General features: G+C 34.8%; 1 protein-coding gene across 12 annotated transcripts in view; it reads right to left on the bottom strand.

Annotated features, from left to right (window-relative positions):
- Positions 1–12,554, bottom strand: part of VPS13B (vacuolar protein sorting 13 homolog B) — a 763,196-nt gene that overhangs the window by 262,351 nt on the left and 488,291 nt on the right. Inside the window, exon 34 of one of the 12 annotated variants that reach the window (XM_082432667.1) lies at positions 3,400–8,878. The exons of the other annotated variants lie outside the window; for them this stretch is intronic. Within the exon in view, the coding sequence (XP_082288793.1) occupies positions 8,756–8,878 (123 nt within the window). The 3' untranslated portion in view covers positions 3,400–8,755. Of the gene's footprint in view, positions 1–3,399; positions 8,879–12,554 lie in introns of those variants that run through there. 12 annotated transcript variants of the gene reach the window in all.

Below are 12,554 nucleotides of genomic sequence, written 5' to 3'. Positions count from 1 at the left end.
GCTGATCTCCCTGTGCTATGCGGTTGCTTCCCACTAGCTATCTATTTTACGTTTGGTAGTGTATATATGTCCATGCCACTCTCTCACTTTGCCACATCTTACCCTTCCCCCTTCCCATATCCTCAAGTCCATTCTCTAGTAGGTCTGTGTCTTTATTCCCATCTTGCCACTAGGTTCTTCATGACCTTTTTTTTTTCCCCTTAGATTCCATATATATGTGTTAGCATACGGTATTTGTTTTTCTCTTTCTGACTTACTTCACTCTGTATGACAGACTCTAACTCCACCCACCTCACTACAAATAACTCAATTTCGTTTCTTTTTATGGCTGAGTAATATTCCATTGTATATATGTGCCACATCTTCTTTATCCATTCATCCGATGATGGACACTTAGGTTGCTTCCATGTCCTGGTTATTGTAAATAGAGCTGCAATGAACATTTTGGTACATGACTCTTTTTGAATTATGGTTTTCTCAGGGTATATGCCCAGTAGTGGGATTGCTGGGTCGTATGGTAGTTCTGTTTTTATTTTTTTAAGGAACCTCCATACTGTTCTCCATAGTGGCTGTATCAATTTACATTCCCACCAACAGTGCAAGAGCGTTCCCTATTCTCCACATCCCCCTCAGTTTTTTAAAAGCTATTTTGTTTGGATATAGAATTCTAGGTTGACATGTTCTGCTGTTCTGTACCTCAAAGATGCTGCTTCACTGTCTTTTGGCTTGCATTTCCAACAAGAAGTCAGCAGCAATTAATTTATCTTTGTGTCTTTTTTCCTCTGATTATTATAAAGATTGTGTCTTTATCAGTGGATGTAAAAATTTGACATTGGTACAGTTTTTTTCCTGTGTCTGGTGCTTAGGGTTCTTCTTGGATCTCTTGGGTTTATCGTTTTCATCAAATAAGGAAAATATTCAGCCACCATTTCTTAAAAAATCTTTTCTGTCTCAGCCTGTCTCTCCTCTCCTTTAGGTACCACAATTACACATTCACTAGGCTGACTGAAGTTTGTCACAGCTTACTGATGCTCTGTGTTCCTTTTCTTCCCCCCATCTTTTTTTCTGTATGTTTTATTTTGGATAGTTTCTGTTGCTATGTCTTAAAGATCACTAATATTCCCTACAGTGTCAAATCTGCTGTGAATTCCATTCAGTTGTTTTTTAATCTCAGATATTGTACTTTTCATTTCTAGAAGTTCAATTTTCAAATATTTTTCATGTTTTTCCTCAACATGTTCATGCTTTTCCCTACCATCTTATACAGATGACATAATTTATAATAACTGTTTTAATTTCCTTGTCTTATAATTCTATCATCTTTGCCATTTCTGGGTCTGTTTGTACTGACTAATTTTTCTCCTTATCATGGGTCATATTTTCTTGCTTCTTTTCATGTCAGTTTTTACTGGATGCCAGACATTATGAATTTCACTTTGTTTGAATCAAGGTATTTCTATACACAATGTGTCAATGTCTTCACCTATAAAGAGAGCATCAAATTAAATAATATCTAAGGGCTCTTCCAGTTCTAAGATTCTAAGAGTTTAAGAATAACAGTAATTCTCAGGGTGGTTATACTACTTAAACTAGTCTAATGAACTTTTCCCTGAAACAGACTGTGATTGGTGGTGCAGCTGTGATTCTATGCAGCACTGAAAGATGCAGAACCAGACCCTAGGTGTTCTGAGTCCAACCAGCACTCACCAAAACACCTAACGTTAGAAGAAAACCAGAAAACCATATTTATTCTATATATAAATAGGCAAACAATATGATAAAGGGTTAATAATACTCTTTATAGAGTTCTTATAATGATAAACATCTACTATGACCCCAATAGATAAAGAGGTAAAAGATACGCAAAAGCATATGCTTTGTTTATGAAATATCACTTTTGAACGACTGGAATGTGTTAAATGGTTTCCAATCACTCAAACTAAAAATCTTGGTAATCTTTTTTGATTCATCTCTGTCCATTAACCCTCATATATTTAATATATCACCAAGTCCTTGAAAATGTGTTCTATGTTATTCTCACTTCTCTTTTCTTGTTGCCTCTAGTCTAATCATGGCCCTTACAATCCTGAATAAACAACAGCAACAGTAATAACGGCAGAAGCTAACAATGACTGAGTGCTTATTGTGGGGACCATTTCACGTGCTTTAAACATATTATCTTATCTCATCTTCACAAAAACTCTAGGCAATAAGTAGCAGAATTATGTCCCAGTTTACAGATGAGAAAATTTAGAAGCCTGCTAGTAAGTGACAGAACCAGTCAGTATTCAAGGCAGTCTGACTCCAGTGGTTGGGCCTTTGGTAATAACTAGTACTGCTTCCTAGTAGAAACTATAGTTGCCTTCTAACTGGGTCTTCCTGTTTGTAGTCACTCCCCAAATGTACTCTTTACACCTGGGCAGAGTGAACCTTAGAAAACACACATTCCTATGCACGTCTCCATTCCTTCCGTCACACTATCTCAGAATGAAGTCCAACCTTTAACATTATATTAACAGCCCTTTCTACTCTGAAGGCCACTTTTCCTGCAGCCTATTTCTCCTGACCCACATACCATATTGCTCAAAGTCGTCCAGCTATATCTGGCATTCTTATACTTTCTTGTTCACATTGTACCTCCTTCTTGTGATACCCTTCCCCACATTTTTTGCTGGGGAAATGCCCATTTATCTTTCACAGTCTGCCCTAAATGTTACCTCTTCTTACAAGTCTTGCCTGATATCTCCTCCATCCCTACAGGCAGAACTGATTACTTCCTCCTCTCTGCTCCACATCCCTTTATTCATACATCTGTTACTCACTGTGCTGTTATTTAAAAAAATTCCCCAACTAGCTCATAGACTCCTTTATTATCTTCCATTGTAAATGTACATTAAACATCTACTGGATGAAGTAAATGTCCGCAGCATCCCAAAACATAGATTCTTCCTCTCCCCGGCAAAGAATAGCTTTTAGATATAATAAAAAGAACACGGCAGTTTCAACTTGATGATAAGAATCACCTGGGACACTTACTAAACTACTGATTCCTGGGGCCTTCTCCAGACCTACTGAATCAGAATCTCTGGAGATTTTTTTTTTTTTTTAAATTAATTAATTAATTTATTTTTGGGTGTGTTGGGTCTTAGTTTCTGTGCGAGGGCTTTCTCTGGTTGTGGCAAGCGGGGGCCACTCTTCATCGCGGTGCGCGGGCCTCTCACTGTTGCGGCCTCTCTTGATGCGAGGCACAGGCTCCAGACGCGCAGGCTCAGTAGTTGTGGCTCACGGGCCTAGTTGCTCCGCGGCATGTGGGATCTTCCCAGACCAGGGCTCGAACCCGTGTCCTCTGCATTGGCAGGCAGATTCTCAACCACTGCGCCACCAGGGAAGCCCTCTCTGGAGATTTTTAACCAGTTTTCATGAGCATCCCTGGTGATTATCATCATCAAGTTTAGAAAACACCCACTTACACATATATGTATGTTATATTACATGTAATCAAATAAAAAGCAAGGACAATAAAAAAATGAAAAGCAGTCAGACCTTAGAATGAAGCAGAATAATCCACAATCAATCACTGAATTCTAGAACTGAAAGGGAATTTAACTTATCACAACTCCCTTGCTCTAACTCTCCCATTGTACATAGGAGGAAACTAAAGCCCACAGTGGAAAGGTGACTTGACCAAGATTCTATCATTAGTGGTAAAGCAAATTTTATAGCAATTTCTCTGATGCCTAGTTCAGATTTATTCCCATAAATCACAGTGTGCAAGTTCCAGTTTAGTTTACATTTATGGAAAAATCCAAAGGAAATTTAGAAAATTATCCATTATAAGCTGCCAAAATATATTTAAGCATACAGTTTTCCTTATCTAAGGAATAAACTTTAATAAAGAAAACCTTGTAAATTAACATATGGTAGCAAATACCAGCAGTGATGACTACTGTGATGTTTGATGGGTATATACTAAGAGCCAAGCGTAAGTGGTTTTTTTTTTTTTTTAAACATAATTTCATCTAGGCTTCACAATAAATTTATGAATTACGGAGCATAATCCCAAATTTACTGATGAGGAAACAGGCTCAGAAGTAAAAAGTCTGGCTGTCTTTCAGAGCCATGGCGTGGTTGTGCCAGGATTTGAGTCCAATTCTTCTGGCCATTCTGTACTCCTTGCTATGCTACAGCATTTCATTTAGAAAATCACTAATAGTGTAATTGCTGACACCATGCAGTAACTATTTATTGCATTGAAATAGAGGCAAATTTCAGTACATCTGAGAAATATCCTGATACTGATTTTGGCAAGCAAAAATTTTACAATGAAACTTGGTAAAGACATCTGCCTTTTCTTCTAGATTGCCACCGTAGTATGAAACACAATAAAATAAATTTATATTTAAGACAAATAATGAAAACATAAAGTTATGTTTTAAATAATCAAGTTTTGTAGAGTTATTTTTAAATGATCTGGATCAAGTCCAAATCCCCATATGACACTCAGGTTAAAATTACCCTAGCCCACGAGACTTCCTTTTCATACTGAAACACTTCTAAAAGAATAATAAATTAAAATAAAAGATTTTTCTTGGAGTTATTTTTCTCTAGTGAAATCACATTAGCCTACACAGACTATAAGTAATCTCTAAGTGTAAATCTATGTACTCCCCTGAATTTGTCATTTCATTTATTCTTGTTTATTTAATCAAGGAAGAGTGGAAATTAAGTTAAGTACTAAGAGGCCCCCATATACAGAGAGAAAAGGCCAATATTTTCTTGGGTCTTTTTTCTGGGATAAAAAATGGGCTGTTTGGAGTCTATACTTTTTTGATAGGATGCCAACATATTAAAATAAACTGTCCCTACCTAGCTTTACATTTATGTAACCTATCATTCAGGTCCTGAGATGCTTTGACATCTATGATATTTTACCACCAAACAAGAGGAAGGCATGAAAACATTTTCACCTTTAACTTATGCTCCAGGCTACTAACCAGTCCATACAATAAAACATATTAAGCACGTATCTTAAACATATGTTTGAACAAAACATATTAAACACGTACAAGGAATTCTGCTGTCTCCACTTGATATACAGAGTGAAGTAAAGATGCTGAACTCAGTATCAGGCTGAGTTCTTATTTAATTCATTAGGCAGAGGGAAAGCATTGAAGGTTTTTGAACAAAGGAATGATATGGCCCTAAATAAAGTTTAGGATAATTACTCCCTGGCTGCTGTGTATATTGGACTGGTTTAAAATGAGAAGATGAAGGCAGTTAGGAGGATATTGATGCACAGTGGTAAGGGCCACGTGGGTGGAAATGAGGCACTCAATAAGAGAAACTTTATTTCATTATTATCATTGCCATAGACATTATCATTTACTGAGCACTTCTGTGTACTAAGAATTGTGCTGAGCACTTTACTTTCTCATTTATCCTCACAAGTCTCAAAAAGCCCCCCAAACTTTTTGTGACCCTAAAAAAGTTATGAAAAGCTAAGAACTGCTACTCTTATTCCCATTTTATAGATGAGTAAATTGAAGTGTAAAGAAGAAATACACCCAAGGACACAATTAATAAGTGGTAAAGCCAGGATCATGAATCCAGACTGCTAGCCTAATGCAAAGGCAGGATGTACTATAGACATACAGTCTGGGTTGGAATCTTGGCTTCATCACTTACCAATTGCATGATCCTGGGAAAATAACTTAAACAAAAAAAACCCTGTGCCTCAGTTTCCCCTTTTGAAAAATAGGAATAAGAATAGTATCTATATTTTATGGGGTTTAGAGAGAACTGAGATAATGCTCATATAGTACTCACCATACTTAGCTAATAATAAGTATACAATAAATGACTGTTATCATCGTCATCATTATCATTTTGAGTCTTGAGATATGGACTCCTGAAATTCTTACGCATCACCTGGTATCCTTCCTCCATCTGAATTTTTTATGGAAAAATTCAATCAAACCTATTCTATAAGAACATTATTTCTGGAAAGAATTCTTTTTTTAAGTTTATAGGAAGACTAGGAGACCTTCTAGTCCATTTTAAGTGTTAAGATAGAAACTAAAGTCAGATTATGCTAAGAAACTGATTTAGAAAATAAAAAACAAAACATCCACCACAAAACAATTCCTGCTCTGAAGTAGAAGACTGCTTAGAAAGTTGTTTTAGGGTAGTGAAATTATTCCTATAACAAATAAATACATGTCAGTGATAACTGGACCCAAAGCTTTGTTTTTGTTTGTTCTTTTGTCCATTAATTCTTAGTATATCAGTAACTTTCTAACATAGCTATTTGAGAATTAAATGAGATCATGCATGTAATAACACAATACTGTACCTGCTAAATGGTAAGCAGTTAATGAATATTATCTACTGCCACCATCAGCGGCACTATTAACAACACCTGATTCTCGAGAATTTTAAGATAAACATTCAGTTTAAAAGTCTTCTCAATTCTATCATTTCTGCCAAAACTATATCACAAATAAAGTACTAACAAAAATCGATCAACCAGCTAATAAAATATACATAATTTATTTGATGTTTATTATATTTTACATAGAACGTTAATTTGTATATTTTTATATAACTAATTCATTCAGCTTATTGCAAAAGTCTTATGTATATTTGCAGCAGTAAGAGGTTTTATAACTAAAGGTACATTGCATTCTTAAAATATTTCTTTAATCTGTTTAAATGAATTCATTTCCCATAGAGCACCGTGTACAGGAATTCAGCTTGAGAGTGTTAAGTTAGAACGTCGGCATTCATATTCAATTTCTAATCTAAGAGTAGTTTTTCCAGCTTTAAGAAGATATAATTGACATATAACATTGTGTAAGTTCAAGGTGTACAACGTGATGATTTGATATATGTATATACTGTGAAATAACAACCACCAATAAGATTAGTTACCACATCCATTCTCTCACATAGTTATCAGTTTTTGTGTCTGTAGTGAGAACATTTAAGATCTACTCTCCTGGCAACACTCAAGTATACAATACAGTGTTAACTACAGTCACCATGCTGTACATTAGATCTCCAGAACTTATTCACCTTATGACTAGAAGTTTGTACCCTTTGACTACCATCACCCGTTCCCCCAACCCCTTTCTAAATGTATTTATATAATCGCTTTTGAAGCCTGAAAGATGATTATTTGAAAATTATTCAATGTGACAGACACATTAACCATACACTTTGGACTTTTTACTTTTAAGACATCTGTATGATATTTCGTACAGATTTTCTAGTGAAGTAGCCTATTAAAAAACTAAAGCACTGTAGCTAAGAATCAGAAGGCTTGGGTTTCAACTTAAAATGTACAGCAAGTTAATTAATCAACCTTAGACAAATAAAAACTGATTTCCATTTTTTTTTCATTTTAAAATGATGGTGGAGATTATTTACTTTCTGAATATCTTTAGATTATGGAACTACTGAAAGTAGTGCAGATAGAAATAAGATTTTAAATAGTATATTCTAAAATAACAAAAATATATTTGTTTCTACAAAAATGACATGGCTTTTCATTAATCTCAACATTTCTGGGAAATAACATTTTTTTGAGCAGGAGAAACAAGGTGTAGTGTCTGAACAGCATTTCTCAAAGCGTAGTCCATGGACCCCTTGAGGTCTCAGAGACCCTATCAAGGACTCCTTAAGGTCAAAGCTAATTTTGCAATAAAGCTAAGACATAATTTGTCTTTTTCACTATGTTGACATTAGACTGATGGTGCAAAAGCAATGGGGGTATACCTTAGGATTAATACAGGCAGTAGTACCCAAATGAGCTAGTTTTCCACCATACACTTACAGTAAAAAATGAATCAAATAACAGTTTCATGTAAGAATGTTCTTGATGAAATGGCAAAAATTATTCATTTTATTAAATCCTGACCAATAAACCTATATCTTTTTAATATTCAATGTGATGAAATGGGAAGTATGCACAAAGCACCTGCACTGTATACCAAAGAATGATAGTTGTCTTGAGGGAAAGCAGATGTGCAGCTGAACTGCATGCTATACTAGCTGATTTCTTTATAAAAATTTTTTTATTTGAAAGAGTGATTGAAAAAACTATGGTTATTCAGAACTGGGTATTTCACAAATATTTTCTCTAAAATAAACTGCTCCTTAAAGGGAAACAACAGACAGTATTAATTGTCAATAATGAAATTTAAACTTTTAAGAAAAACTAGCATTTTGAAAAACTTGTATTTGCTATCATGAACCTGATAGCTTCCCAATATTTAGACTTTTCTGACGAGATAAGTAGTAATATTAAAAAATATGCATTTTGATGTTATGTAATAAAATGTGTCCACTTTTGGAAGATCTGCATAAATAAGTAAATAAATATTTTCCAAATGACCAATGCATGATGTTACAAAATCATGCATGGATAAAAGATTCACTAAAAGTTAAGACAAACTAATGAACTGTAACATAACAGAATAAGCAAAGTCCATTGCTATGGCTTCAAATTCCATATTGTAACTAACCTTTTAAGAAATTACAGCGGTTAAACATAGAGTTGACATATGATCCAGCAATCTCCCTCCTAGGTTATGTTCTCAAGACAAATGAAAACATATATCCACACAGATACATGCATATGAATGCTCATAGCAGCACTATTCATAATAGCCCCAAAGTGGGAAAAAACCAAAGGTCCATCAACTGAATAATGCATTAAAAATGTTATACATATATGTACACAACAGAATATTATTTAGCAATAAAAAGGAATGAAGAACTGATACAGGCTAAAACAGAGATGAATGATATAAACATTATGCAAAAGGATACACTCATAAATGATTCTATTTATATGAAATGGCCAGAACTGACAAATCTGTAGAGAAACAAAGTAGATGAGTGGTTATCTGGGGCTGAAGGGGATAGGAGAACTGGGCGGTGATGGTTAAGGGGTAGGGGGTTTCTCTTTGGAGTGATGAAAATGTTCTAAAATTGATTATGGTGATGGTGGCACCATTCTGAACATACTAAGAGTCACAGAATTGCATATTTTAAATGGCTTAATTGTACGGTATGTGGATTATATCTGAAAAAAACTGTTAAAAATATAAAGTCAATAAAGTAGACAAAAAAGAAACTACCATATCTCAAGTTTTATTGTCTATCAAAGAAGAACACCCACAATTATCTTAAAGGTTATTAAAGTACTCCTTTTTCTGACTACATATCTTTGTGAGGCTGGATTTTTCTTCCTATACATCAACCAAAACAAATATTGCAACAGATTGAATACAGAGCAGATATGAGAATCTAGCTGTCTTCCCTTAAGCCATACATTACAGAGATTTACAAAAAATTATGACAATGCCAGTAATCATTTTTGTTTTCGAAAATATAATTACTTCGTAAAAATTGTTATTTTAAGCCAGGGCAAACTGCTACAATAGTGTTAACACTAACCTTCAAATTTAAATTGGATACACAATAAGCAATCTCTAACACTTTCTCTGTACCATGTCTTCCCTCAAAAGATACACTTAGGATTTTTGATGCATTGTTTGACTCTGGAAAAGATGCCTAGGTTTGTCTGGGTTTGGTAGCTTGCTGCTGCCCTTTTGAGTCAGTAAGAATATGTCATTGGTCATTATCATCAAGTGGAAAGAAGACAGAGACCATATTCCTATGTGGTTGTGTTAGGCAGAATAACGGCTCCCTGAAGATGTCCATGTCCTAATCCCCAGAACCTGTGAACTTGGACATGGCAAAAGGGATGTGGAGAAGTGATTCAGGTTACAGATCTTGAAATGGGTAGATTATACTGGGTTATTTGGGTGGGCACAATCTAATCACATGAGTTCTTAAAAGCTGAGAATTATTCATTGCTGTGGCTAGAGAGATGCAATGACAGAAGAAAGGTTATAGAGATATGATTTAAGAAGGATTTGACTTGCCATTGTTGACATTGAAGATGGAGGGAGGAAAGCACGAGCCATGGAGTGTAGGAGGCTTCTAGAAGCTAGAAAAGGCAAGGAGATGGATTCTTCCCTAGGACCTGCAGAAACAACTAGAGCCCTGCTGACACCTTGATTTTAGTCCAGTGAGACACTTGTATCAGACCTCTGATAACAGAAGAGAAAGATAATACACTTGTGTTGTTCTAAGCTATTTAATGTGTGGTAATGTGTTACAGCAACAACAGAAAACTAATACAGTGGTAATGTCATTTTTCATCCAAAACTGGTTGAGGGATATTTAGCATAAAGTTAATAGGAAGTTTCAGCTTCAAATACTCTTGCTTGCATAGGACATTTTTCGAGACCCTGAACCTAATTTTATTGATTTATTTTTTTGAATTTTATTTTATTTTTATTATTATTTTTATACAGCGCCTGAACCTAATTTTATATTTGTAATTTGTTCTTTCTAAAAAGGACCAACCTCAGATTCCAGAAAACCTATATCCACCCCCTGGAAAATGCTAAAAACAATATTAGAGGAATTTCCCCCATGGAAATACACTCAAATTCCACAGGTTCACAAATATATTCTAAGATTATTTGGGGAAGGGGGAATCTAGAGTTCATGTGAATATAGTTCCATGAGGAGAGAGAAGCCTTGGGAAAAAAATGAGAAAGATGGGAAGTTAACTTCAGAAAATAGTTTAAGAGAACTAAAATTAATGACTGAAAAAACTCTACTAAATTACTGAGAGGAAATCGCTTAAGCAGAAGCAACATTTTGAAGTGATTATACCCAGAATTAGAGTTACCTATACATTGACAAAGAGAGTTTAGACTCATTTCCTTCCAAATGGCTGAAATTTCAGAAGAACAGAAAAAGACATTTTTTGGGTCACTTTTAGACAGAAATTACTCTAGTCATATCATAGAGAAATTGATACTTGTAATCAACTACCAATAAATGAAGAATAAATTAGAAACTGCCTTGCTGTGAGTGTTGCTTTTTCTTAACTATCTGGTTGTTCCAACTCATCTCAACAAACAGGCATTTATTTCTAGGAGAGCAGCACGGATTACCACTGGAGGTCAGTCTTGGGCTTTCCCTCAGGTCATCAAAGACACCAATGAAAGATTAGAAAGGGAAGTGAAGGTCAACAGCATAGTCCAAAGCTCTCATTCTGCAGATGGAGATACTAAAGCTCTAAGAGATTAAAGAAATGTTGGCATATAAGGGATTAACTACAGTTGCAATCTATACTATTAATTGATTTTTACAAATTTTTAGTGTTAAAGGCACATCTATTAATCATATGTATCTGAAATGAAGGAGAATAGACAAACCTCCAGTAGAGAAGAATTCCAAATGATTTATGTAGATATTCCTCCCCAACATCAGACAAATACAGATTAAAGGACATTCTAAAAAATACCTGACTACCACTCCTCAACACACTTAAGGTCATCAAAAACAAGGAAAATATGAGAAACTGTCATAGTCTAAGGAGCCTGTGGATACATAACTAAATGTAATATGGTATCCTTGGATGGGATCCTGGAACAGAAACAGGACATTAGTAAAATGTTCTTAGTAAAAACTGAGGAAATCTGAATAAAGTATAGACTTTAGTTAATAATTATGTTGAAATATTGGTTCATAAATTGTGACAAATGTCCATACTAGCGACATTTGTCGTTGATAATAGGGAGGCTGGGTGCAGGGTATATGGGAACTCTCTACACTAGTTTTGCAACTTTTCTGTACCTCTAAAACTATTTTAAAATATAAAAATTATTTTTAAAGATCTATACATTTCAAAAATCAGTAAAACCTTGTAGTAATTTATTAGTATCTGAATCTCCCTTTTCTTTTGGCTGCCAGGAAGTTAAGAGCCAAATGTGAGGTTCAGTCCTTGTGGCTCCAATTTATATTGTGTTTTTGTTTCTCTGGTCTTAATTTTAGAAATCTTTATATTTTACTATTATTTGTATGCATTTTTGTACCTCCCAACTTATATTTACTAGGTAAAAAATTAAAGTTTCAATAGAATAAGTAGCTTCCTGTCCCCCATCTCAAATTTCTGAGCCCTGTACCATTCCTTAATAGATGTCCTTACATCCTATTTCATGGAGTAAAATATCAAATGAGCACCTCCTCAATTGCCAACTCTGTATTACTAAACTCTTAAATCTTCTTACATATGTGACCATCCTTTCTTTCTTCCCTTCTGTTACGTTAGAAGAGGTGTCAATCCCTCTACCCTTTATTCATGGGGTATTGTTTTCTCATTATTTTAGGAATGTTACACTATTGATTTTCCCTTCTCATCCCATACATTTCAACCTTTCTTCTGAGTCCTTCCCACTGACATTTAAACATACTTGACTCTTCCATACTTAAAAATAAAACCAATAAACAAATAAATAACAACCCTCTCCTGAACTTTTAAAAAGACAATACTTCAACATTTTTATTTGGGGGCATGTATGAAATACTCAGATGAGTATTCAAGAGTTCAAGAAGGTGCAAAGTGCAGGGAGATCCCAATCTGTGGCCTTTGAATTCAGGAAAAGCTGATGCCTATATGCAAACCT

The sequence above is a fragment of the Balaenoptera physalus genome (assembly GCF_965194825.1).
Source record: "Balaenoptera physalus genome assembly, chromosome: 17".
NCBI lineage: Eukaryota > Metazoa > Chordata > Mammalia > Artiodactyla > Balaenopteridae > Balaenoptera > Balaenoptera physalus.
This window is presented reverse-complemented; position numbering and strand designations above follow the sequence as displayed.